This window comes from Salmo trutta, chromosome 5, assembly GCF_901001165.1.
Source record: "Salmo trutta chromosome 5, fSalTru1.1, whole genome shotgun sequence".
NCBI lineage: Eukaryota > Metazoa > Chordata > Actinopteri > Salmoniformes > Salmonidae > Salmo > Salmo trutta.
Window position 1 is genome coordinate 41,152,223 of NC_042961.1, and position 26,665 is coordinate 41,178,887.

General features: G+C 44.9%; 1 protein-coding gene across 9 annotated transcripts in view; it reads left to right on the top strand.

The window, feature by feature from the left end:
* Positions 1-26,665, top strand: part of nrxn2b (neurexin 2b) — a 943,005-nt gene that overhangs the window by 815,350 nt on the left and 100,990 nt on the right. For all 9 annotated transcript variants that reach the window (XM_029753594.1, XM_029753600.1, XM_029753598.1 and 6 more), the window contains one exon: positions 1,107-1,288. In XM_029753594.1, coding sequence (XP_029609454.1) covers positions 1,107-1,288 — 182 coding nt within the window. The remainder of the gene's footprint in view (positions 1-1,106; positions 1,289-26,665) is intronic.

A 26,665-nucleotide genomic window follows, 5' to 3' on the forward strand; every position in this document is an offset into this window, starting at 1 on the left:
TTTCTATTGATTTATTGACAATGTTCTGCTTTCTACACTGACAAATCGAGAAAGAGAGGTATTGATTGTAAAACTTTGCTCTGGGAATGACGTCTGGAATTGTCTATGGATTGAGTAGTGTTGATTTAATGTTAGTGTTAATGACTCTTTGTCATCTTCATCATCATCATCATAATTTACATTTATCCCACAATGCTCTGCATTCTTCCCTGCCAGATAGAGGAGGGGAGAAATCGAAACCCTTTGTTGTGCATCTTCTTCCTCTAAGCCGGTTTTTCATGCTGTGGGCTAGTTATAGTATTTCAGTCACGCATCTTGTTTATTTAGAAAAGAAAATTAGATTGGAAGGCTGGGACCCAGAGAGCCGAGGCATCACGTGCTTCATGCTGAGGCGAATAGAGAGGGGGAGGGACGGGACTCGCACCTGAGTGTGCGTGCTGCTGATACTGTTACAGCCTCTGTTCTTCAATCTCTCTGCAACATGGCTGCCTTCCTACCGACAGCCATTTTAGAGCAGTTTCCTTCCATGTATCTCCTCTCATCTTGAACTGCCCTAATGCCTTTGAGCAGGAACACTACAACATAACAGAGTGGTGTAGCGGTGGAACAGATGAACACTCTGCCTCGAACTGTTCTCTCACTGCCTACATCACTTCCAACCATCGCATCTCACACCTCGTCGTCACCCCCCTTTCCTAATTTCTTTCCCTCCCTCCCTCCTCTTCCGCATCCCTCCCTCCTCTTCCTCCTCCCTCTCTCCGCCTGCTCTTCCGTCTCCCCTGCCACGCAGCGATAATTAGTCAGCGCCAGAAGAATACAACCAGGAGAAAGGGGAATTGAACTTGCCACGTTACCCTGTAGAAACGGAATGATTTTGATGTGCGAGAATAGGCTCTGTCCCAGAAAGCACTGCTTTGTGTGCGCCACATTAGGGAAGACATACCTGCTATGGCTCAACAGCAGACAACAACAAGCACCTGCCTCAAACCAAAGCTTTGTTTTCGATAGTTTTGTTCTTTGAATTTGATCTTCCACTGCACCACATGATATAGGTCTATGGAATAGTATCCATCATATATGACACATTGGTCCTCTTCTGTCCACAGCTGGGACAACCTACATCTTCGGGAGAGGAGGAGCCCTCATCACATACACCTGGCCCCCCAACGACCGGCCGAGCACACGGGCAGACCGGCTGGCGGTGGGATTCAGCACGCAGCTCAAGGAGGCTGTGCTGGTCAGGGTGGAAAGCGCAGAGGGACTGGGAGACTACCTGGAGCTGCACATAGTAAGTGACTACCTGCGGAACTGCAAGGGGTGAAATAAGGGGGCATGGGTGGGGAGTTGGAGGCCGGAAATCATTAGTGGAGGAGTACATTGGGTTGGAGGGACATACGGTTTAAGGAGACAGTAGATTGGAGGGACACTTAGTTGGAGGGATAGCATGTGTCAAGAGATGGCTGGGGTTGAAGGGGTACAAGGGGACTGGGGAGAGTGAGGATATGGTTGAGACACATTGAGGAGTGATAGGTCGAGCTCATATGGTCCAAAGTTGGAGATGTACAGGTGAAAGTAACTACTCAATGAACGATCATTGAGCAGCTCTTTACATCTCATTCACTCTTACCAAACTAGTAATTACTCCATCCCTGCCATTATGACTCTCATATGGTCTAGGTAAAAGGCATTTTAAAAGAGAACCCTGCCTAAGGATAACTTTATAAGGCAATTAAAGGACATCAGGCATTTTAAAAAGGCATTAATGCTGCCTGTAAATGGCTCGTTGACCCATGTGATCCCTGCCTACCGACGAGATTCAAAGCCCATATTATTATTTTAATGGATGCCTTTCTGTTAATTATCTGCTCCCTGCCGAACCCACTGACTCTGTTCCTCTCAGCATGTCACCGGTGTCAAAAACACACACACACGCAAACACACACACACACATACACACACACACACACACACACACACACACACACACACACACACACACACACACACACACACACACACACACACACACACACACACACACACACACACACACACACACCGCCTGCAGCTATAAAGAGAGGCTTGTGCCAGCTTCTCTGCTAGCCAGTGCCTCTGCTTTTACGGTCTCTGTCTCCATGCTGCCTCTCTCACTCAGGGCTCACACTGACTAACTACAGCCTTCAAGGCAGAGTGAAAACAGTGTTGTTTTGCCCTCTCCTCTCCTCTTTTCATCTCCATCCTCATTCTCCCTATTTCAGCTTTCCTTAAAACCTATACAAAAACAACCTAGGCCTACCTTAGGCTTTCTGAAAGATGGCTGTAAGATAATGTATTGACAAGGAAAGTATGAAGGGGACAGCTCTGCTCTAGTATGAAGATGAAATTGACAATCATTAAAATAGAAACAAATACACTCAACATGTCCATAACCCATTTATCAGCGACGCTGATTATCGAGGGGGAGAGTGTTGGAAAGATTTGTCAAATACTGAGAGGACCTATTATAATTTGAATGCATGTTTAAAAAAAACAACAACAAAAAACAGCTGGGCTATAAAGGAAGAAAAATATTCGGTGTCAAATTATACCATGCCTGGTTAGATTGGAATGGCACATCTTCCATTTGACACAAACATTAGCGCATTATAGGCCTCGGGGCCTGTACAACCTTGTTGACTGCTGCTGAATAATTAAGGAATAGTCAGACACATCCAACCTTTTTTAAAAGAAGTCCAATTTGTTTTACTAGCAAGCACTGAAAATGTGCTTTGTTGAAAAGATAGTCCACACATCAAGCCTTTTTTTTTTTTACTGTAGGGCCCGTAGCCTATAGCACGCCCTACACCCTTGCGCATCATCAGTTGGGAGGAGGAGGAGATGTAGAAAGTTGAATAGAGAGACAAAGTTAGCAAAACAATTGCTAATAATCATTAGTAAACACTCCTGCTATTAGGTCAAGTTTATCTACATGAAAATACAAAATAAATACAAATCCTAAAATGAATGTAGTCCTATTTAAACGGTTTTAACTGTTCTTTTATTTTCATGACGTTACATGGTTACGGGGAGCGTTGCTGCACAGCTATTTTCAGGTCTCTCCAGAGCTGTTTGAGCAGGTTCAAGTCTGGGCTCTGGCTGGGCTACTCAAAGACATTCAGAGACTTGTCCCAAAGCCACTCCTGCGTTGTCTTGGCTTGGGGCTTAGGATCATTGTCCTGTTGGAAGGTAAACCTTCTCCCCAGTCTGAGGTCCTGACCGCTTTAGAGCAGGTTTTCATCAAGGATCTCTGTACTTTGCTCCGTTCATCTTTGCCTTGATCCTGACTAGTCTCCCAGTCCCTGCCGCTGAAAAACATCCCCACAGCATGATACTGCCACCACCATGCTTCACCGCAGGGATGGTGCCAGGTTTCCTCCAGACGTGACGCTTGGCATTGATCTTGGTTTCATCAGACCAGAGAATCTTGTTTCTCATGGTCGGATTGTCTTTAGGTGCCTTTTGGCAAACTCCAAGCAGGCTGTTATGTGCCTTTTACTGAGGAGTGGCTTCTGTCTGGCCACTCTACCATAAAGGCCTGATTGGTGGAGTGCTGCAGAGATGGTTGTCCTTCTGGAAGGTTCTCCCATCTCAACAGAGGGACTCTAGAGCTCTGTCAGAGTGAGCATCGGGATCTTTGTTACCTCCCTGACCAAGGCCCTTCTCCCACGATTGCTCAGTTTGGCCTTTCCCCAGATCTGTGCCTCGACACAATCCGCGGTGCTCTACGGACAATTCCTTCGACCTCATGGCTTGGTCTTTGCTCTGACATGCACTGTCAACTGTAGGACTGGTGCGTGCCTTTCCAAATCATGTCCAATCAATTGAATTTACCACAGGTGGACTCCAATCAAGTTGTAGAAACATCTCAAGGATGATCAATGGAAACAGGATGCACCTGAGCTCAATTTCGAGCCTTATAGAAAAGGGTCTGAATATTTGTGTAATTAAGTTATAATTTTTTTTTTTGGACGTTTGCAAAAATGTCTAAACTGGTTTTCGCTTTATCGTTATGGGGTATTGTGTGTAGATTGCTGAGAATTTTTGATTGAATCCATTTTAGAATAAGGCTGAAAGTCAAGGGATCTGAATACTTTCAGAAAGCACTGTATAAACAATAGCCTAAATGTGGGCACATTTTACTGGGGGGCAATGAGGAGATTCGGGATCATTCCCCCCACTGCCCATTCCCCCACGTATTTCCATGACAATTCCATTGTATTGGTCGAGTCCGATTGACCTCTTTACCGCATCTATGATTTCAATTAACATTCTACATTACCATGGCAATCCAGCATCAGTTGATAGAACATTCCAATTACCATGGAAATGATTGCATCACAATACCAGGCAGCCATTGCGAGTGTACTGTACAGTACCCATGAGTTTACTAGTCAAATTGTCGGGGTTAGAACTTCCAAGCCTGCTCTATTCATTCTATTTCTATGTGGGACACACACACACACACACACACACACACACACACACACACACACACACACACACACACACACACACACACACATAATGGGAAGAGAACTGGCTCAGTGGTTGTACTTCATACAACAGGTCAAGGTGAAAACCAATGTCCTCACTGGTATGTAATTAATAATCATACTAATGCTATCATATCTCAGCAGTTATTGACAGAAATCATATTGATAGTATTGCAATGGTAAACCATCTCAATCATCATTCAGTCAATGCGTACAGTATTCACCACACATCTCATAGATTTTCCAATTGATCAGTCCACAAGCAAGATTTCACGACTGAATCGTCACTTCACATACATTTGCATAGTAGCCTCCCTGTGTTATCACACTTTAACGGTTGGTTTGGATTTCCCATTGTTAAAGTCCATCCTGCCCATGATATACTAGACAATATACACATGACCACAACTACAACTACTACTACTACTACTACTACTACTACTTAATACTTTTACAGATATACTGTCTCATCTGCCCAGCCATGCAATGTATAAACTTGATCTCCACTGTAAAAAGCATCTAGACAATATCTCCGACATTCGCAACATTGTTTCAATGTTGAAATTCGGGAGTTAAGACAAGACAGACAGGCAGCTTTTCTCAGCCAGTTGAAATCGTGAATCCGCATTTTTATGTGTTTATACAAAGACATGTCAACAGTAAAACAGATAAAACTAAACAAAATGCAGTGCGTTGGCTGTCTTTCCAGTTTCAGTCTGAAGTGATTGTGTTAGCTGTGTACTTGGCTAGCTAGCAAGGGGGAAGAGCCTCCATAGCAACCTGCAAAGTTCTAGAACTATTTGAGGGGTTGGGTTAAATGCGGGAGACACATTTCAGTTGAATGCAGCATTCAGTTGCACAACTGACTAGGTATCCCCCTTTCCTTAACCAGCACTTGGGTAGTTTTGCTTTACATGGCATTCAATACGAAGAGAAGGCTTAAAATTGCACTTGACAACCAGTGTTAGTGAATGTAGCATCACGTTTTGTTGAAAAATGTATGGTTTGGGAAAGAATCTGGCTTTTTAATGCTGGTAACCCGTTGTATAAAAGCAATAGTAAACTCAAGACCATTTGTTATGGACTCGAGCTTCACTTCGTGGCTATGGTCACTGACCACGTCACTGCCATGATAAAAATGTCATAACACATGGCCTCTCATGTAGTATTGCTTAAATTTCACCCAGCCTTCCATACCACACTATATCACATGGGCTTCCATGACAGTTCATTGCCTTGTATCATCACAGTGTGCTCCTCCCAGTATATTAGTGTGCGTCCCGAATGGCACCCTATTCCCTATATAGTGCACTACTTTCGACCAGAGCCCTATGGGGTTTATAGGGAATGGCACCCTATTCTCTACATTGTGCACTTCTTTTTGAATAGAACCCTATGGAGTATATAGGGAATAGGGTTCCATTTGAGACACTGGCAGTATACCAGTGTGTCAGTGTTAGTGAATCATTGGTGTCTAGGTTTCATTATAGGGCTGATGAGCGCTGGTACGACCCTGCCCTCCACTTTCTGGACGTCTGAGCAGCTCCCTGCTTTATTGAATTGAATACCTCCTTCCTTCCCTCCCTCCATCTCATTTCTCATTCATTCTCTCATTATTGTTGATTCCGTGTCTTTCTCTCTCGCTCGTGCTCTCGTCCTCATTCAGTCTCACGCATTTTTTGTCCTCCTTCTCTCCCCCCTCCCTCTGTCCCCCATCACGTCAGACCATCAGCCTCTCTCCCAGCTCAGCTCTTGCACCAGTCCCACTGCAATTACATTTGATTTGCTCTGCGCTCCTCCTGAGTCATTCACCCAAATGACTCCCCTCCCTCCCCCCCATGCAACAGTGTCTGGGCCTCTTTAATTACTATTAGCTCCCTGGTAGAGGACAAGCAGAGTCAAATTAAGACCAGGACTTAGGGGGCTTTACCTATGTGATATGCATTGGCTCTATCTCTCGCTCCCAGCACCCCACCCCGCACACACACGCTAACCCAGAGAGGGAGAGACACACACATACATGCACGTGCACACACACACCCAAAGCACGGGCACGCACTGTCTGTCAGTGTCGCACAAACACATGCAGACACCCCCTCTCTCTTTCGCGTTCTCCCTCTCTCACACACATGCATGAACACACACACATACTGTATACACACAAACAGACACCAGGGCTGGACATACAAGGCTGCCACCAGGGCTGGATATACAAGGCTGCCCGCTGGCCCACAGAGATTTTGGAAACCTCCGGGTCAGTCAATCATCTATGTCTTGGGCCAGTGAACAGAAATTATGCTATTTTCAATGTGGGCTATATAATTGCTGGGGGGGGGAAACATTATGTCGATGATTTATCACGTGTGCACAGCACACAAAGCCGAGTTTGAGCGGAATAATCTGTCGGACAGCAAGAGCGCGCAGCTCTCAACTGGTTGTCATGTGGAGCAGCTCACAGAAGGAATAACGACAGCGGTAGGGTAGGTAGGAAAGATGTTTACATTTCTGATACCTACCAGCAAATGCTAAGTTAACAATGGGTTCGCAATCCAGGTATTTCAAAGGTTTAGTCCGAAGTCTTGGTTGAATCTTTGCGATGGGCAATTCAGTCATGATGAGCTTTTTGAAAGAACATTTCTAAAGGTCCCCCCCCAAAAAAAAAAAATCTTCCCAATTTAATGTTGACTACTAAGTAGGCCTACCTGGCACAATGATATCATGATGATTTGTATTAACCACGGGGCATTTGTTTTGTGAACTCTGATGTCACATGTAGCTTACACTGGACATTGTACAGTACAAAAACACAGCAAGCAAAACAATTGAATTAAAGGGCAACTACACCCTCCAATTTTTAGATATTTTTGTTAAAAGAAATTCCAGACCTCAAATCTGGTCTCCTAATGTGGTTTAAGCATTGTTGTGGACTTAGAGCATCCCCCTCAAAAAAAAAGAGTATGATTTTGAGAGTGATCCTAAAGGAAATTAACAGGCAAAAATGAATTTAAGAAAAGATAAAACTGATTTTATAGTGCCCTACAACTGTAGACTGCTGACAGTTCAAAATTAAAGATACAATTTAAATGATGTGCATATCATCCGCTTCTCTGGGCCAGTGTAGTTTTCATTCGGGCTAGTAGCTTTAAGTTGCCACTGGCCCTGTGTGCCACTGGCAAATTTATCTGAATGTCAAGCCCTGCACACACTGTCTGTCACTGTCACAGGGGCCAAATCTTCAGTGTCTGTGTCTCACATCTCACTGACATTTCCCATGAGCCTCGAGGGGATGATAGAAAGAGACTGGGCGAACGTATGGTACTGTAGCTGATAAGAATGCCCCACCTCCTCCCTGTCCTGTTGCCTCAGGGCCTGGGACCTGTCTCTGAAAGGCCCAATGCATTACTCATCCACAAATAGTAACCTCTGGGGAAACTCGATAGAGCTTTGTAGGGGAAATTTCTGTAGAATACAGAGTACGGACTATGCTCTGTGCTCTGTCTTTTAAGGCAGTGTGGAGATAAGATATTTTTTTTCTCCTCCCACTGCCTGTGTCCCAAAAAAGCAGCCTGTTTTCTACATAGCACACTACTTTTGACCAGAGTCCCGTATGGCTCTGGTCAAAAGTAGTGCACTATATAGGGAACAGGGTGCCATTGGGGATGCATCACCGTGTGCTTTTATATGGCTCATTATTCATCAACTCAACAGCATCCATTTTGGGTTGACGAGTTACTGATGCTGCTGATAGCACTCTTGTCAATCATGTTTTAGGAGCAATTTCCTTGTTAACTTACATTACCATCATGGTAAATAGCCAATTTAGCTGAATAATAGGTGATTTGTAGACCATTCACCACAGTTACAAGTTTAGCTGACAAGCCAGAGACTGTATCCAAACTTCTAACGGGAAAAAAGGAGGGAGTGAAAGTTGGTGTGTATCTATGGTCCTAACAAATGACAGTGAGTTGTCACGGTAACAGCCTCATCGGAAATGGCCCTCATCTGCAGTTACCGAGCCGACCAGGAGTCTGTTATTCAACAAGGTTTCCTGGGTCATCGCTTTAAATAAGCCAAGCGCTGATTTCATGTTAGAGGTCTATTCCTCAGAAGACCCAGCCAATGTCTAGTGTGACGGGCGACAGGTCCTCATAAACGATGGCGAAGTGTTTTTCAGGGTCACGGGGAAATAGATAGCGATGGTCCCTCGCGAGAAGGTATCTCTCTCTCTCTCTCTCTCTCTCTCTCTCGCTGTCTTTTGAAGCATTCCTCTGGCCGTAATGTTCCTTTTACGGCTCCCTCTTACAGGGAAGGGATTTGTAAGCGGGAACATTTTCATTGGACGTCTTGATGATAGCTGGGAAGACATGACTAGCTAACGGGAGCGTTCGGGAGTGTTCCTCGGAGCCCCAGAGTTTTTTTTTCTCCCTTTCGGAACGCTGAAGATGTTGGTGCCAGATAAAGGTAGTTGGCGGTGCAGATAAAACTGTCAAGGAGAAGAAACTCCTTTTATCCTCTCTCCATCCCTGTCAGCCCCCTTCGCTGTGAAGATCGGCGCGCACACACACACACACCTACACTCTTACACGCATAGTCACATACACCCACACACACACACACTGATTCTCTCCCCTTATATTTCTTCCTCTCGCCTTATTTATATTTTGCTACCCCACACCTGTTTCCCTCTTAAACGAGTGTCACTTTTAAAAATCGCTCCCCTTCATCATGCCTAGGGAGTAATCGCAAACCAAACATGCGTGCGTGCGTGCGTGCGTGCGTGCGCGTGCTTGATAAATGCTCTGCCGGCAGAGTGGGGCCAGCGGTCACCGGCGGTAACGAGATAGGGCCCTGGTGGGTTTGGCAGGGGCCTCTCCTTGGCATGTGAGGGGCCGGACGGCTATCGATTAATCCTGCCTTTGCGGCCCGCTAATAAAGCCTCGCCTGACAGCCTCCACCTGGCTCTCCGTGTTCTCCTTGGTCTTCCTGCCTCTGCAGGGGGTTGGGGACTCTCTCCCCTCCACGCTGCTTGGAGGTCAACGCCCCACACATGTCTGGGTTGCTTTGGGGAATACCAGAGATGCATAAATATGGCGGCCCCCAGACACCTACCACAAATGTCCCGTTTGCTAAGTTCTCCATGTTGTACATGTTCTCTGTATTGTGCATTGCTCTCCATTTCTCTTTTTTTTGTATTGTCATTAGCACAGTACACATGATCTCAATTTTAGCTCCAAGATAGAGGTAATTTGATAAACCGAAAAATGTGATTGTGCTAATTTATTGGTGCATTGATCCATGTCAAACGCTGTAGTTTCAAAACTCAGTGCATTGTGCTAAAACAATGACGTCATATCTGAATTCCAACATCTTTATGCACCTTCGCCATTACCATCGATTAGTTTCAGGCACACCAGAGGATGTGGTCAAAGCCCTGGGGGGCCATTTTGGCTCCACAACTGCAGGATATACTATAGTCTTTGCAGTTGCTGTGTGGAATTAGAGACTGAACCAACATGACCGGATGAAGTCGAAGCAAAGAATGGACAGATAGGTCTTTTAACCATTTCGAGTTTGGACATATTCCGACAAATACAGGCAACCACCCAGGTAGGCTAGGCACATAGTCACACAGTTAGCTAACACGGTGGATAAGTAGAGAGCACAGAACCGATCCCTTGTTGTGTTTGTAGTGGCAGTGGTGGGTTAGCGGTGGCGATGAGGCTGTGAATGCCCAGTGAGTTCTGGGTGAAAGTAAATGGATTGCCTCCCCAGGATCGATAAGCTATTAAAGGAGCAGGGAGACAGGACTGTCCTGCTGTATCCTGATTGGTCTAATCACCCGTGCGGGAGGGTACAGCACAGAGCCCATACACCTACTACAGATAGCCCTCTATCTACCACAAAAGGGTTCAAGTAGTATTTGTTTTATTACAAGTGCGCCGAGAGGTTTGATTGAGCCTGCCGAGACGGCCGCCTAGATGTCTCAAGATGGGCGCGGTTTGCACTTTTGGGACGACTCCATTGATTCCTTTGCTTCTCTTTCTGCTCATCCACATCGCACCTCTGATCACACTCGGGACCATTACAGCTTCATTACAATGGCGTAGAGCCAGTATAAATTCCAGTCCGGGTGGTGAGATTTATATTTAGTTTAGCTTGAGTCATTGTGTAAGGCTGCATCTGAAACGTGTTATATTGTACTTAGCCGTAGCATCGCAGCAGCTCTTGCTCACAACGTGATGTGCTTTTCATCTGGCAGATAAATTGAATTGGGAGTTAATCCAATACAACTGCGGCTCTCTCAACGCAGGATTCGTGTTTCTTGTTTTTCTTCTCGTTGACACACAATCTTAACGTTTCTGTGGATCGGCGTGGAAGTGGTTTTTGCCAGAAAGTCTATTGGCGAGCCCCTAAGTCCCTGTTCAGAGAAATGGATAGAGGGGGAAAAATTGAAAGAGTTAGCGAGAGAAAGAGGGAGGGGAAGAGCGGGAGAGAATGGGTAGATTATGAATGACCAGCCTCTCTCGTCTTCTGTCCTGTCCTTTTCAGTGATGCCCTGGAGAGAGAGCTGCTGTACATTTCCGCTTTGGGTCACTCCCCAAATGTCACCACTGCAGCTCCAGCCATGTAATCCCCTGTAGCAGTACTTTAGCTGGGCCTGTACGTCCCTCCCTGCTTCCCTCTGTCCATCCACTTTGGCTGCAATGTACGTTCTATGACTAAAAGAAAATGCAAATGTTTCTGTATTGACGTTGAACCAAACTGTTCCTCAACTCTCCTCTGAACCTTCTCCCACGGATGAGTAACCCTCCGTGACTTTCTGTTTTCTGACTGAGGTTGTGGACTCCCGATGGGCAGCAGTGGATTTGTTTTCTGTCTCTGGAGCCAGTCAACCACACAGAGAGTGTATCTCAGAAAAATTGAAAGGGAGGAACTGGGAAAGAAAGAGAGAGACAGAGAGGGGGAGCAGGAGACAGAGAGAGAGAGATATGGTAGGGATAGATAGGGGGAAGAGAGAGGAGACTTCAGGGCAAAGATAGAGAGGATGCAATGTAGCGAGAGTTGGAGAGGAAAGAGGGCAAATGGAGAGAGAGAGAGAGAGATGTTTATCTCTGTTCAGCCAAGCAGAGTTCACACGCACTCGTGTGTGGGTCCAAACACTCAACGTAACCAAAGCCAGTCTGCCGAGAGCACCCTCGATTTAAACAACCGCCGCCCTCCTCGCCGTTGTTGACAAACCGAACAAAGCCCTACGTAATTCAACATCAGCGGGGCATTGTTTTATTCTTTTTTTTCAAAATGCACGTTATTAAGAATAGATGCGTCTCTGTCAATAGCCGTTTTCACTGAATAGCACATTAGACTCTTGAAAGGGAAGTGGAGATAAAAGGTGGAAAATGTTTTGTTTTATTCAAATTCCTCATGAGGCATAAGCTTGAGCAGGATGGGAATGGCTGCCATGTGGTATATTTAGATCTTCTTCCAGCCTCGGCGAAGTGATAACTAGACAGCCAACTGCCGCTCCCTCTGCCAACTCTCTACTCAGCAAGAGAACAGAGCTGGAGCCCCTGGCCGGTTCGGCCTCTGCCACTCCCTCTACTAGTGAAGTTGAGCTTTAGTCGGACCCTGGTCAGAGTGGGTTGGTCACAGGGTTGGAGATGATTAGTGTTTGCTGTGTGTGTGTGTGTGCGCGTGTGTGCGCGTGTGTGTGTGTGTGTGTGCGTGCGTGCGTGCGTGCGTGAGTGACCGTTGTAGACGGCATGCGCAGAACTCGTGCTTGGCTTTCCTCCCGGGCATTCCCTTTCACTTGAGACCTCGTTTAACAGGCAATTAATTTGTGTTGTTTGGAAAAAGAGGAGACAGAGGTATAGAGGAGTAGGAGGAAGATGGAGTTTGATACACTACATGACCATGGTATGTGGACACCTGCTCGTCGAACATCTCGTTCCAAAATCATGGGCATTAATATGGAGCTGCGATAACAACCTCCACTCTTCTGGGGGGGCTGTGGAGACGTCCATTCAGCCACAAGAACATTAGTGAGGTTGGGCTCTGTTGGGCGATTAGGCCTGGCTTGCAGTCGGCGTTCCAATTCATCCCAATGGTGTTTGATGGAGTTGAGGTCAGGGCTCTGTGCAAGCCAGTCAAGTTATTCCACACCGATCTCGACAAACAATTTCTGTATGGACCTCGCTTTGTGGATGGGGGCATTGTCATGCTGAAACAGGAAGCACAGAATCGTCTAGAATGTCATTGTATTCTGTCGTGTTAAGATTTCCGTTCATTGGCACTAAGGGGCCTAGCCCGAACCATGAAAAATAGCCCCAGACCATTATTCCTCCTCCACCAAACTTAACAGTTGTCACTATGCATTCAGGCAGGTAGTGTTCTCCTGGCATCCACCAAACCCAGATTTGTTCGTCGGACTGCCAGATGGTGAAGTGTGATTCATCACTCCACTGCTCTGGAGTCCAATGGCAGCGAGCTTTACACCACTCTAGCCAACGCTTGGCATTGCGCATGGTGATCTTAGGCTTGTGTGCGGCTGCACGGCCATGGAAACCCATTTCTTGAAGCTCTCAACAAACAATTATTGTGCTGACATTGCTTCAAGAGGAAGTTTGGAACTCAGTAGTGAGTATTGCAACCGAGGACAGGCGATTTTTGCGCGCTACACGGTTCAGCACTCGGCGGTCCTGTTCTGTGAGTTTCCACTTCACAATAATAGCTCTTACAGTTGACCGGGGCAGCTCTAGCAGGAACTAACTTGTTGGAAGGTGGCATCCTATGACGGTGCCACGTAGAAAGTCACTGAGCTCTTCAGTAAGGCCATTGTACTGCCAATGTTTGTCTATGGAGATCGCATGGCTGTGGGCTCAATTTTATACAGCTGTCAGCAACGGGTGTGGCTGAAATAGACGAGTCCACAGGGTTGTCTACATACTTTTGTACATATAGTATATCTTCCCTGCCTCTGCATGCTGTATCAGAGATGTGTTTATGAATATTCTCTCTCTCTATTCATCTCCCTCCCTCTCCCCCTCTTTCTTTCTTTCATTCTTTCTTTCTTTCTTTCATTCTTCTTTCTTTCTTTCTCTCTCTCTATGTCTTCTCTCTTTCCCTCCCTCTCTCGTGTGTCTAAGAGAGCTCTCACCCTAATCCTGGAGGTTTGACTGATATGAGTGATTGAGGTTATAGCTCAGTGAACAGAGAGAGAGGGGGGGGCGTTTTCCCCTCCTCTCTTCCCCCCGCCATGGGATTCCTTTGTTGGCAATATCAGAGGTAGGAAGCTCAGGCCCTGTAAGATTGTCCCTAAAGGAGTATGTGTGTGTGCGCGTGTGCGTGCGTGCGTCAACCCCTGAAGGAGCCTTCTACCAACCACGTTGTGCTCTGAATCTTTCATGTGCTATCACCGGCCCCTCTGATAAGGTGCAAATATTATTCTGTAACAGCGGTTATTGCCATGCCAAATCCGCTGTTAGGACCACTTTAGATTGGATTTGGAGGCTGAGCTGGGCTGTAGTGCAGCGGCGGCGAGAAAGGGAGAGGGCCGCGAAGGGATGCTGAGAGTGGGTTATGTTTTGCTGTAGGTATATGCAGCAGGCAGACAGATATGCAATCCAATTGCTTGGCTCCCATACAGAATGTGTTCAGTGATGTGCAACGGCAGCACATGCTCATTTGTACACACTCTCTGGGATCTCCTCCTCACTTCCTCTCTCTCTCCATCTGGATCTATTTCTCTCTCCTCTCCCGCGTCCTCTCTCAAACACACACCTTTGGTGGACTCGGTTATCTTCATAAAGATGCAAGAGGAGGGAGAGAGAGAGAAAGGTACATGTAAAGAGGAGGAGAGTGCTGGAGTAATGGTGAGCAGGAGAGAAAGATGTCAAGAGGTGAGGAGAAAAGGAGTGAGAGAGGTAGATGAAGAGAGGGGAGGCGAGGAGAGATGGGCTGGGTGGATATGTTTATGCGGCAGAGGCAGAGGTCCTGTGGGAGCTCCCGGCCCTGGAAGAGCGCCACACACACACACACACACACTACCTGACTGCGGCAAAAAGACACAGAGCAGCAGGCAAACACTATGCCTCTCTGAATCACCCCTCACCCCATACCACCCACTTGTCTTGACTTGGTTCCATCCAATCCTTTACTGGAATATTCCATCCTCACAGCCTCAGTCAGTTTGAGTTTTAACTATGGCTTATCCCACCGTCCACCTCTGAGGCGGCGAGACAGAAAAAAATCCATCAACACAAATCATCTCATGTTTCATACTTCAGCATTCAATTTGATGAGCGAGTTGGAGAAAATACATCAAACCGCTCTCATTAACCACGTTTCCATCCACAGTTTTAATGCGAGCACAGTCATACCATATAAAATAGAATCACGACAGCTGTGATGGAAACAGGAAGTTTCGGTACAATTTTATAAATGCCAACAGATCATTTGTTCATTCGACATGTTTGGATCTTTTTGTGTCGGTAAAATTTATTCAAATCAAATTTTCAATCACATTTTCATTATACAAACAACAGGTGCTCACTTACAGGCAGAATACAATAAAAAATGTATAATAATAATAATAATAATAGAAAAATAATAACACTAGGAATAAATATACAATGATTAACGATAATTTGGCATTATACACGGGGAACCAGTACCGAGTCGATGTGTAGGGGTACGAGGTACAGTTGAAGTCGGAAGTTCACATACACTTAGGTTGGAGTCATTAAAACTTGTTTTTCAACCACTCCACACATTTCTTGTTAACAAACTATAGTTTTGGCAAGTCAGTTAGGACATCTACTTTGTACATGACACAAGTAATTTTTCCAACAATTGTTTACAGACAGATTATTTCACTTATAATTAATTCACTGTATCACAATTCCAGTGGGTCAGAAGTTTACATACACTATGTTGACTGTGCCTTTAAACAGCGTGGAAAATTCCAGAAAATGATGTCAAGGCTTTAGAAGCTTCTGATAGGCTAATTGACATCATTTGAGTCAGTTGGAGGTGTACCTGTGAATGTATTTCGAGGCCTACCTTCAAACTCAGTACCTCTTTGCTTGACATCATGGGAAAATCAAAAGAAATCAGCCAAGACCTAAAAAAAAAATTTGTAGACCTCCACAAGTCTGGTTCATCCTTGGGAGCAATTTCCAAGTGCCTGAAGGTACCACGCTAATCTGTACAAACAATAGTATGTAAGTATAAACACCATGGGACCACGCAGCCGTCATACCGCTCAGGAAGGAGACGCGTTCTGTCTCCTAGAGATGAACGTACTTTGTTGCGAAAAGTGCAAATCAATCACAGAACAACAGCAAAGGACCTTGTGAAGATGCTGGAGGAAACAGGGTCAAAAGTATCTATATCCACAGTAAAATGAGTCCTGTATCATCATAACCTGAAAGGCCGCTCAGCAAGGAAGAAGCCACTCCTCCAAAACATCCATAAAAAAGCCAGACTACAGTTTGCAACTGCACATGTGGACAAAGATTGTACTTTTTGGAGAAATGTCCTCTGGTCTGATGAAACAAAAATAGAACTGTTTGGCCATAATGACCATTGTTATGTTTGGAGGCTTGCAAGCTGAAGAACACCATCCCAACCGTGAAGCACGGGGATGGCAGCATCATGTTGTGGGTGTGCTTTGCTGCAGGAGGGACTGGTGCACTTCACAAAATAGATGGCATCATGGGGTAGGAAAATTATGTGGAAAATGATCTCAAGACATCAGTCAGGAAGTTAAAGGTTGGTCACAAATGGGTCTTCAAAATGGACAATGACCCCAAGCATACTTCCAAAGTTGTGGAAAAATGGCTTAAGAACAACAAAGTCAAGGTATTGGACTGGCCATCACAAAGCCCTGACCTCAATCCTATAGAACATTTGTGGGCAGAACTGAAAAAGTGTGTGCGAGCAACTAGGCCTACAAACCTGACTCATTTACACCAGCTCTGTCAGGAGGAATGGGCCAAAATTCACCCAACTTATTGTGGAAAGCTTGTGGAAAGCTACCTGAAACGTTTGACCCAAGTTAAACAATTTAAAGGCAATGCTACCAAATACTAATTGAGTGTACTTCTGACCCACTGGGAATTCTCTCTACTATTATTCTGACATTTCACATTCTTAAAATAAAGTGGTGATCCTAACTGATTTAAGACAGGGACTTTTACTAGGATTAAATGTCAGGAATTGTGAAAAACAGAGTTTAAATGTATTTGGCTAAGGTGTATGTTAACTTCTGACTTCAACTGCAATTGAGGTAGATATGTACATATAGGTACTGTAGGTATAAAGTGACTAGGCAACAGGATAAATAATAGACAGTAGCAGCAGCATATGTGATGACTGTGGAAGTGTGTGGCGAATGTGTGTAATTATGCGAGAAATTGCAGAGGAAACTCCTATATTCATAAATATTGATATAATAACCATCATACCGAAGTCAACTTTATGTCACGCGGTGATATGGTGGGTGGTCCTCCCACTACGACTCGGGAAAGCATGTAGTTTATTAAGCTACAGATGAAATAAGTTATGATGAACTTCACATAGTGGTGAAAGTGCACTGTGATTTTGATGCTCCTTTCTAATACATATCGAGGGTCTCATTCTGGTGACATGATTGATGCTTGACTGCCGTTTAACAAGTAAAATATTCTCTCTTATTCTTAATAATCTTATCATGTAGACTAGTCTACACACAGCCGACCCGCACTGTGTCTGTGAGCTGTTGGCTAGACATTTGCTTTGTAACGCAATGCAATGGAAACACATTGAACTTAAGATTTTAGTTCGGTACATGAAAACAACAGCGAAAAAAGTACATTTTGTGTGCGCTACGTCATTACGCACTGATTTTTATCCCCCAACAAGTCAGTTGGGTGGAAACACATCCCTGGTGGGAAAATGAGCATATTTTCTTTATGTGGATTTTAGAGTATTTGTATGTCGCTAAACCTAGCTAGTCACTTTGATTCATTACGGCTGTATCTGCTACTCAGTCAGGTCCCTCTCACTGTCATTACCGCATTGGGCTGGACCCAGGGAATACACACACACACACACACACACTACCACCACCACTGGCACACAAATGACTCTAGCACAAAACAAAAGCTTTCGTTTTCCCACTCAAATGGTGGGGGCTTTCTCCCATCAGCTTAAAAAAAAAAAATTGAATGCAGAAAAGTTTTTCCTCTTGCCACTCATTTACAATGCATGAGGACTTGTGAATGTTAAGGAACCAACAAGCTATAACATTAAAATCCCAGTTGGGGTTTCTGCGGTGGAATTTACCGAGACGCAGAGTCAACAAGCGGCTCGTCAGAACTCACTGACGCTTTGATTTGCATCTAAGGGAATATGCTGGTGTGTGTGCCTACTTCCCCCGAATTTAGGGGAAAGCAAACACACACACACACACACACACACACTGCATAACAAGGCTCTGGAGGCGGTAGAGCTCTTTCCATTCGGATGAACTGCTAGAAAGTTCTACGTGATTTAGCGATTCATGTCACCGTCACCCCATCATGGCTACATGTGCAGGGAGGAGATCGGAAGCAGAGAGCTTCGGGTTCATCATTCATTGAACACTGCCTGAGGGAGGAAGAAAACCATAATCGTAGTGTCTGTCTCCCATTCTGTTGTCTCTCTTTCCCACTCAGTCAGAACAACCAACTTGAATGATTCATTCCACGCCATTGGCAATCTGTGTTTTTGAAGCGACGTTCTGTACTTCAACTACTTTCTTTTGTACTCCGTAATTGTTAGCGTACACACTTAAAGTGTCTATGAGCGAACAGTGAGAAAGTGGACTGACAATTAAAAGAGACTTTGTGGACAACAGGACGTCTGCCAGGCGCAATATATGAGGGGACTGAGAGAGGGGTGGAGCAAATGAAAGATAATCCTCTCCTCTGCAAGTCCAATTTCCAGGAAGTGAGCCCACCTCATCAGGCAACCTGCGGCACCCAAATGGTGTCCTCGTTAAATAACAAATACTGCAGCCCCTTAAAACTAAGTCAGCAAACAGACAGGAGTACTCCCCCCCTTCTCTCTCTCGTTATATCGTTCTCTTGTGCTCTCTCTCGTTATATCGTTTTCTTGAGCTCTCTCTTTCTCTCTCATTATATTGCTCTCTTGTGCTCTCTCTCTCTCTCTCGTTATATCGTTGTCTTGTGCTCTTTTGTCTACCCTCTCCCTCTCTCTCTCTACTGAGTCAGGTGTACCAACACTTATTTGAACACCATGTCCCAGGCATGGCTGACGAGGTGAAGGGGAGTTAGAGCCTGTTAGTCAGGAAGGAATTCCGGTAAAAGAAAATCATGTCCAAAGTCTGAGTCAGACCCGGGGAAGACGGAGGATGTCACCGCGGCTGGAGACTGTATCTCAGAGAGGACAAAGAAATCTTGTCACGCAAGATGTCACTGGTGGAAAGAAGGACAAGGATTTAGACAAAGACTCGACAATTGCGAAGAGGGGACTGAGGAGAGAAAGTTGCACTGGATGGAGGATGGCATTACGGGAGATGGTCGTTTAGATAAAGAGAACAACGGCAGGGGAAAAACGGCGCGGGCGTTCACTTGTATTGTAATACGTCGGAAGAGGACTTAGACCGACCGCAGCCTTCTCTGGTCTAACTAACTGGGTGTTTGTGTGCAGATCCCCAAGACAGTGGGCCTGTCTTGCCTAATGAGGGTTTTGGTTGCTCATCTCCTCTGCATTGTAAAGAACTGAGAGTCCTGACGCTGTAAAAACACACTGAGACAGAGCTGGAAATCTTCCCAGAGCAATTAGCTGAGCCCACATGCCTGTTGGATTAATACACCAATGAAATTAACTCTCCCCAGCTGTACCACACTACTCTAAGCCTGCTCCAACGTGACAAGGCTGTGGTAGTTTAGTTTGCAAAGCTGCCCTCAAGACTTGACGCTCTTTTGGTATTGTAGAGTCTGTGTATATGTAACGTTTAGGTTCTGTATGTCAAGTCAAATCAAATTGTGTTGGTCGCATACACATCCACTATGTGGTAGTAGAGTAGGGGGCTGAGGGCACCCACTCAATGTGTTAGGAAATCAGTTGTGAATGTATTGTAATGTTTTAGAAATGTTGTAACTGCCTTAATTTTGCTGGACCCCAGGAAGAGTAGCTGCTGCTGTTGGGATCCATAATAAATACAAAAATATATTTATCAGAGGTTTTTGCGGGTGTAGCGAAATGCTTGTGTTCCTAGAGTGCAGTAATATCTAACAATACACACAAATCTATCAAGTAAAAGAATGGAAATAAGAAATATTAGGAAGAGCAAAGTCCAGAGTGTAAATATACAGACATTATATATTTATTTTTAACTAGGCAAGTAGTTAAGAACTAATTCTTATTTACAATGACGGCCTAGGAACAGTGGGTTAACTGCCTTGTTCAGGGGCAGAACGACAGATTTTTACCTTGTTAGCTCGGGGATTCGATCCAGCAACCTTTCGGTTACTGGCCCAACGCTCTAAGCACTAGGCTACCTGCCACCCCAATATGGATAAAATATATAGTATATCTGAAGAATAGTGTATGTACAGCAATAATGAAATAGGATAGGCCTTATGCATATAAAATGGGTTAAACAGTATGTAAACATTATTAAAGTGACCACTGGTCCATTATTAAAGTGACCAGTGATTTCATGTCTATGTACATAGGGCATCAGCCTCTAAGGTGCATGGTAGAGTAACCGGTGGAGAGTTACTCTACCACCCTGTGGAGAGCCCTGCGGTCGCAGACGGTGCAGTTGCCGTACCAGGCGGTGATACAGCCCGACATGATGCTCTCAATGGTGCATCTGTAAAAGTTTGTGATGGTCTTATGGGCCAAGCAGAATTTCTTCAGTCTCCTGAGGTTGAAGAGGCACTGCTGAGCTTTCTTCACCACACTGTCTGTGGGGGTGGACCATTTCAGATGGTCAACGATGTGAACTCCAAGGACCACGATCAGCTCCTTCCTTTTGTTGAGGATGAGGTTATTTTCCTGGCACCACTCCGCTTGGGCCCTCGCCTCCTCCCTTTAGGTTGTCTCGTCGTTGTTGGTAATCAGGCTTTTCACTTGTGTCGTATTCAAACTTGATGATTGAGTTGGAGACGTGCATGGGTGAACAGGGAGTACAGGAGGGGGCTGTGTATGCACCCTTCTGGGGCTCCTGTGTGGAGGATCAGCGTAGTGGAGGTGTTAACGGGCCGCCACCTGGGGGCACAGGGCCAGAGCTTAATGATGAGTTTGGAGAGTACTGAACTGTAGTCAATGAACAGCATTCTTACATAGCTATTCCTTTTGTCCAGATGGGATAGGGCAGTGTGCAGAGCGATGGCGATTTTGCTGTCCGTGGATCTATTTTTACGTGCAGGGAAACGTAGGTTTGTAAAACTCCCTCAAGGCACTTGTATTGCACGGTATACCGAAACTTGTGTACTTTTTCAATACAAGTGGTTACGTACTAGAGTTTTGATTACGTTCGGTACTTCTGTCAAATGTCTCTCACGTGATTGAGAGGATCATGTCTGTCTATCAACACAGCCACTTTACAGTTTGAAGAGCAAAATGCCTGCTCCACTTACCCATTCATTGAGCTTTCTGGGCTGCATTGTTAGCTCCCCTCTGTTAGCACAGAAATTAACACACACTTGAATAATGCAACATGGTATGTTGACATTTTGAAACTGATCATTACTGTTCGCAAAACAATGTCCAAACAGGCTAGAACACTTTGAAATGCAAGACGATACTGGAAGCTTCCAGATTTAATTATAGGCTAACTTTCCTTGCTAGTTTACAGCTGAAGCAACATCAGTTCACTACCCTAGTACTTTGTTTGTGATAACATGCAAACCATAAGGCAAAATATGCTGATTTCAAAGCTGATTGTCACCAAAAACGTTATAATTTCCCTTTGTCTCCCTCGCCACCAAAACTCATTCACTTCTTCGTCTCCCTCGCCTCCCATCTGGTCTCCACTAGATTCCATAGACACAAAGTCTGATTCCACAGCCACATTCTGCCTTATGACTGATGTCATTGCTTTCTTAAAGAGGGCGCACACTTTTTATAAAATCAGAGATTGCTTCTTCTATGCAAATGTTGTTGATTCAGTACAATAAAAGAATGTTTAACTTGCAGTTCCCAATAAAATAAGTCCTAAATGGAAGGCATTGTTTGTCGTCTGTAGCCCCAACTAAAACAAGCTCAATAATTCAATGGATGCACACACTCCTATTGATTCGTATTCGAGTACATGTTGAATACATTCACCTGTATTGTGAATAGACCTAGGCTACATCTTGATTTACCCAGTTTATCAAAACAGATTTACCTTAACAAATAAATGATGACCATTATTGTTTTGAATAGTAGTAAAGACAAAGTCAAATTTGATTGTATAATTGATTCATTAATTCATACATGGCTGTCTCTAAAAAAGAAAAATGTTCATGTAATGATATTGAACTCAAAAGATATTGAACAGAGCGGTAGCTGAGTTTGTCTGTCTGGATCAAAGTGTCATTCTGGGACTTTGGCTAATATGCTTTCTTTTTTTGTTGTCGCGGTATCATTTTGGTATCGTTTTAGAATCGAGTATCGTGATGGTATCGGTTATCGTGACTCTAAACCTGGTATCGGTATCGAAGTAAGAATTCTGGTATCGTGACAACGCTACAAGACACCACTCTCTCTTCTGGCACTTTAGAGTCAATGTATATGTTATGTGCAGGTTCTGTTTTGAACATGTAGGATACTGTGAAATAGTTTTTGTGATGTAGAAGTAATGTGTGTTATTTGTGCTTGGTGGTAGAAAAATGAAAGTGGGGAAACTGCTTTCCACCATTTTTGTTTGACGGATGAATGTGATCCAATCCCCTCTTTGCCCATTTACATTGGCCACACTAGCTCCCTTCCACATTCCCCCCTCAGTGAAATCCACACGTCTGTGACGGATCGCGACAAGTTATCATAGCTGGCAGTCCCAATAATTAGAAAACGGCAATAGTCGGCCGCTTCGCCATTTTGCTGATGGATGAACGGCGATTGCTTCTACCCAGAGTGCAATAGATGTTTACCCTCAATAGCTCGATGGTCACGACGGAAGACTTATTGTGCATCTGTAATACGTTTCTCTGGATTCACACTCGATCAAAACCAATCGTCTAGCTAATCAACATGATGTAATTGTATGCCCAAAGAAGACATATCATCATCATTATCGCCGCAGATAGGAAATGAGATGACTAAACAAAAGATAAACTCTCCGGGTGCATCACAAATGGCACCCTATTCCCTGCATAGTGCACTACTTTTTGACCAGAGTCCCTGGTCAAAAGTAGTGCACTGAATACGGTGCCATTTGAGATGTCGCCTCAGACCAAATCTGAGCAGCAGTGCAGTCCACCTGGGAGAGATTATCACTGTGCAGGCAGCATGCAGGACACACATGGCCCCTCTCCGACTGTGCTAACAAGCCCCAGATCAGTGGGCCCTCCCTGGATGTAATGGCTAGGCTGGTGTCCTGGAGGTCTGGTTCCCCCCTGCCAAGCCTACAGCTGTGTCTGAGGCATCCTGCTGTACCAGGAGTCCCAGACAGAGTGGACTGAATTCCTAATGATGGTTGTCTCTTCTCTTTGGCTTGCAAACACACAACAGGCCCACAACACACCCAAGCAAACCCAGAAGCCACACCTGAGTTAACTGGCAAGGTGGCAGTAGGGAGGGGGTTGGCTGAAAGTGATTCAGCGTAGAGAGCCACAGGAACCTCCGCAGACACACATGCACACACACACACACTCCTTTTCCATGCTGGATCTGTCACCGCGGGGTTCCTCAGATGCCAGGCATGCCATGATGATTAGCTCCACATCTGGACTGATGATATTAAATGTTGGCCAAGCACTGGTTTGTCTCAATATTGGCATGAGCAACCATGACGCATGGCAACGCTAGCCAGGTACACCCGATGAACTCATGGCACTGCTTGGTACAATAACAGCACAGTAATCATACCCCCCACCAAGCATGTGCAGACATCCTGGCAACACTGCTAACATTCTAGCATCCCCCTCCCCCACAGTGGACAAGCCTGCTGTCCGTCATGATGACAGTTAGCCACGAGCTAACTCAAAAGACGCTAATCTTCTTTAGCTAGCTATATGGGGAGTATAGGTTTAGATACTATAGGTTTAGATGATGCATGCACACTGATACTAATAGAAAAGGAACGTTAAAGTGTCTTAAGTTGTGTGTGTGTGTGTGTGTGTGTGTGTGTGTGTGTGTGTGTGTGTGTGTGTGTGTGTGTGTGTGTGTGAGAGAATGGCGGTCACGACTTGCCTGTCGTTCCTCCCGCGGGGCAAACTAAGATGGGATTAAAGGTTGTGCTCACTGTGGAACCAGCCTAGTGTAATTGGCTTAATGATTAATAAAAAGGCGTAGGTTCAATTACCGGGCTGAGGTTGGGGATGGTCACGCTGTGTCAATTTACAAGCTTGTAGTATTATAGGATGATGATGTGATAGAGGGAGAGAGAGGAGGGGAGAGGCGAAAGGGGATGACTGGGAAAGGAGGAGTGCCTATAGTCTGTAGCAGGGTCATTCAATTCACGTCCTGGTTCTTGTTTCTACCTGGTAGTTAATTGCACTCACCTGGTGTCCCCGGTCTGAATCAGTCCCTGGTTAGAACAAGATATGAAACCCCAAAGTGTTTTGGCCCTCCAGGACCGGAGTTGAACAGCCCTGGTGTAGAAGATGACGGAGTGACAGAGGAGAAAAGGAGGAGTGCATAGCATGGTGTATGAAAGGATGGAGGGAAAGAAGGGGAGATAGATTAAACGGGTCGGTGTTGAGTGGGTAGAGGAAAGGGTGAAAGGGGTGAGGCTCTGCATCTCGGTGCAACATTGGCAAACAGAGCATGTACCCAGAGGTCAGAGGAAGGGTGAACCCCCCCCACCCCTGCTACTAAGGTCTCAATTATACTGTACTTCCTGGTAGGTAGAGAGGCTGTTGAATGATGAACATTTAAATATAAGACGGAGCATGGCGGGCAGGGCCATTTAGCGCGGCCCATAAAAATGAGATGGCCTATGTCTGTCTGGGCAGGTTTAGAATCTCTAATGCATGTCTGGAGATAGAGTAAAGATAGAGAAGGTCCTGTCTGTTTCTATGGGAAGGGATCAGGATGACGATGGCTAATGGGTACGATAGCACCGACATAGGATAGCAATGGGAAGTAGGGGTGTGACTTTTAAACTAAATTGGAATTGTTAACGTTGTTTACGTAAGAAAAAAAAACTGTTCAGTTATCTCAAAACTACCACTAACAGGTCCTGATCAACGTCATAAAGGGGAAATAAAAACGTAGCCAAATACCTAACACAACAATGCTGTAACAGTAGCGTCATTGTCTCTAACAGTTGGGAAAATGGCAGCGAAGTCCTGTCAGCTGTTCTACAGCTGCATCACCGCTTGGTATGGAAACTGCTTGGCATCCTACCGCAAGGAGCTACAGCGGGTAGTGCGTACGGCCCAGTACATCACTGGGGCCGAGCCCCCTGCCATCCAGGACCCCAATACCAGGCGGTTTCAGAGGAATGCCCTAAAAATTGTCAAAGACTCCAGCCACCCAAGTCATAGACTGTTTCTCTACTATCGCACTGCAAGCGGTATCAATGCACCAAGACTGGAACCAACAGGACCCTGAACAGCTTCTAAGCCATAAGACTGATACATAGTTAGTCCGGGTAGCTATTGGTTAACTACTTAACTAATCCCTTTTTGCACTAACTCTTTTGACTCATATATATATATATATATATATATATATATATATTATCTATCCTGTTTCCTAGACACTTTATTCCTACCTATATGTACATATCTACCTCAATTACCTCGTACCCCTGCACATCGACTCGGTACTGGTACCATGCGTATATAGCCAAGTTATCATTACCCATTGTTTATTTATTCTTGTATTATTGAAATCATTTTTGAAATCATCTTTGTAATATTTGTTCTATAAAAAGGGTCCGTAAGTAAGCATTTCACTGTTAGTCTACACCTTTCGATTACGAAGTATGTGACAAAATACAATTGTATTTTATTTTATTTTATTTGTGAAGTTAAATGAGAAAGTTGTGAAATGTAAACTTTGCGACATGGAACTGAGCTAAAGTGGCAGTGCAGGTGCAATGTTCAAAGGGAGGCTCTCTAAGACCCAACCTGTGAGAAAATCACAGTGCTGATTACAGAAATGATTGCAGTTGATATGCAGCCATAGAGGATGTCCGCTTCAATGCCCTAATGGCATATCTAGAACCAGACCACAAGATGCCATGTCGAAAACCGTGATGGGCCGGATGGAGAAATTGTACAATGATTGCTCTGCAAGTACGAAGCCCGAGCTCTCAAACCATAAGTAGCATTAACAACAGATTGTTGGACGTCTATGAAAACGCTGTCATACATCACTGCAACGAGCCATCACATTGATGAGAAGTGGGACATGAAGTCCCATGCACTGACAACTGAGAACATGGAGTGGCATGAATCTTGTTCTGGAGGCAGCTCTGCAGCAACCTGAACTGTAACCTTAATCACACTGCTAACCCTAATGCCTAACTCTATCCTTAAATTAAGACTGAAGAGCCAATTTTGCCTTTGCAGCTGGCCCATCTATTGGAAATCACTAAGTTCTGCCTCCAGAACAAGACTCATCCCAATAAATGTCAACCTGCTCAGAGAACCTAAAACGGCATTAACTGCCATCATTGCTGAGTGGGTGGGGGAAATCAGTAAGGTGAGAGCCATCTGGTAGGTAGCCAGGACTGCGGTAGATTGAACTGCACTGCCCCCTAGCGGTCATACACAGGACCATATCTGAATTGTGAATTCATGTCATTTATGATTTTTTTTTTGTTATCATTTAACTGCCCCCCAAAAAATGTCAGTTTAAACATTACGATTCCTTTGTACATTTGTCACATTCCTAATGGGAAGGATAACGCAAGCAAAGAAATGAAGGCGTGGAGCATAAGGACATATATGTTTGGAACAACAAGGTTTTGACACTTAGGTTTT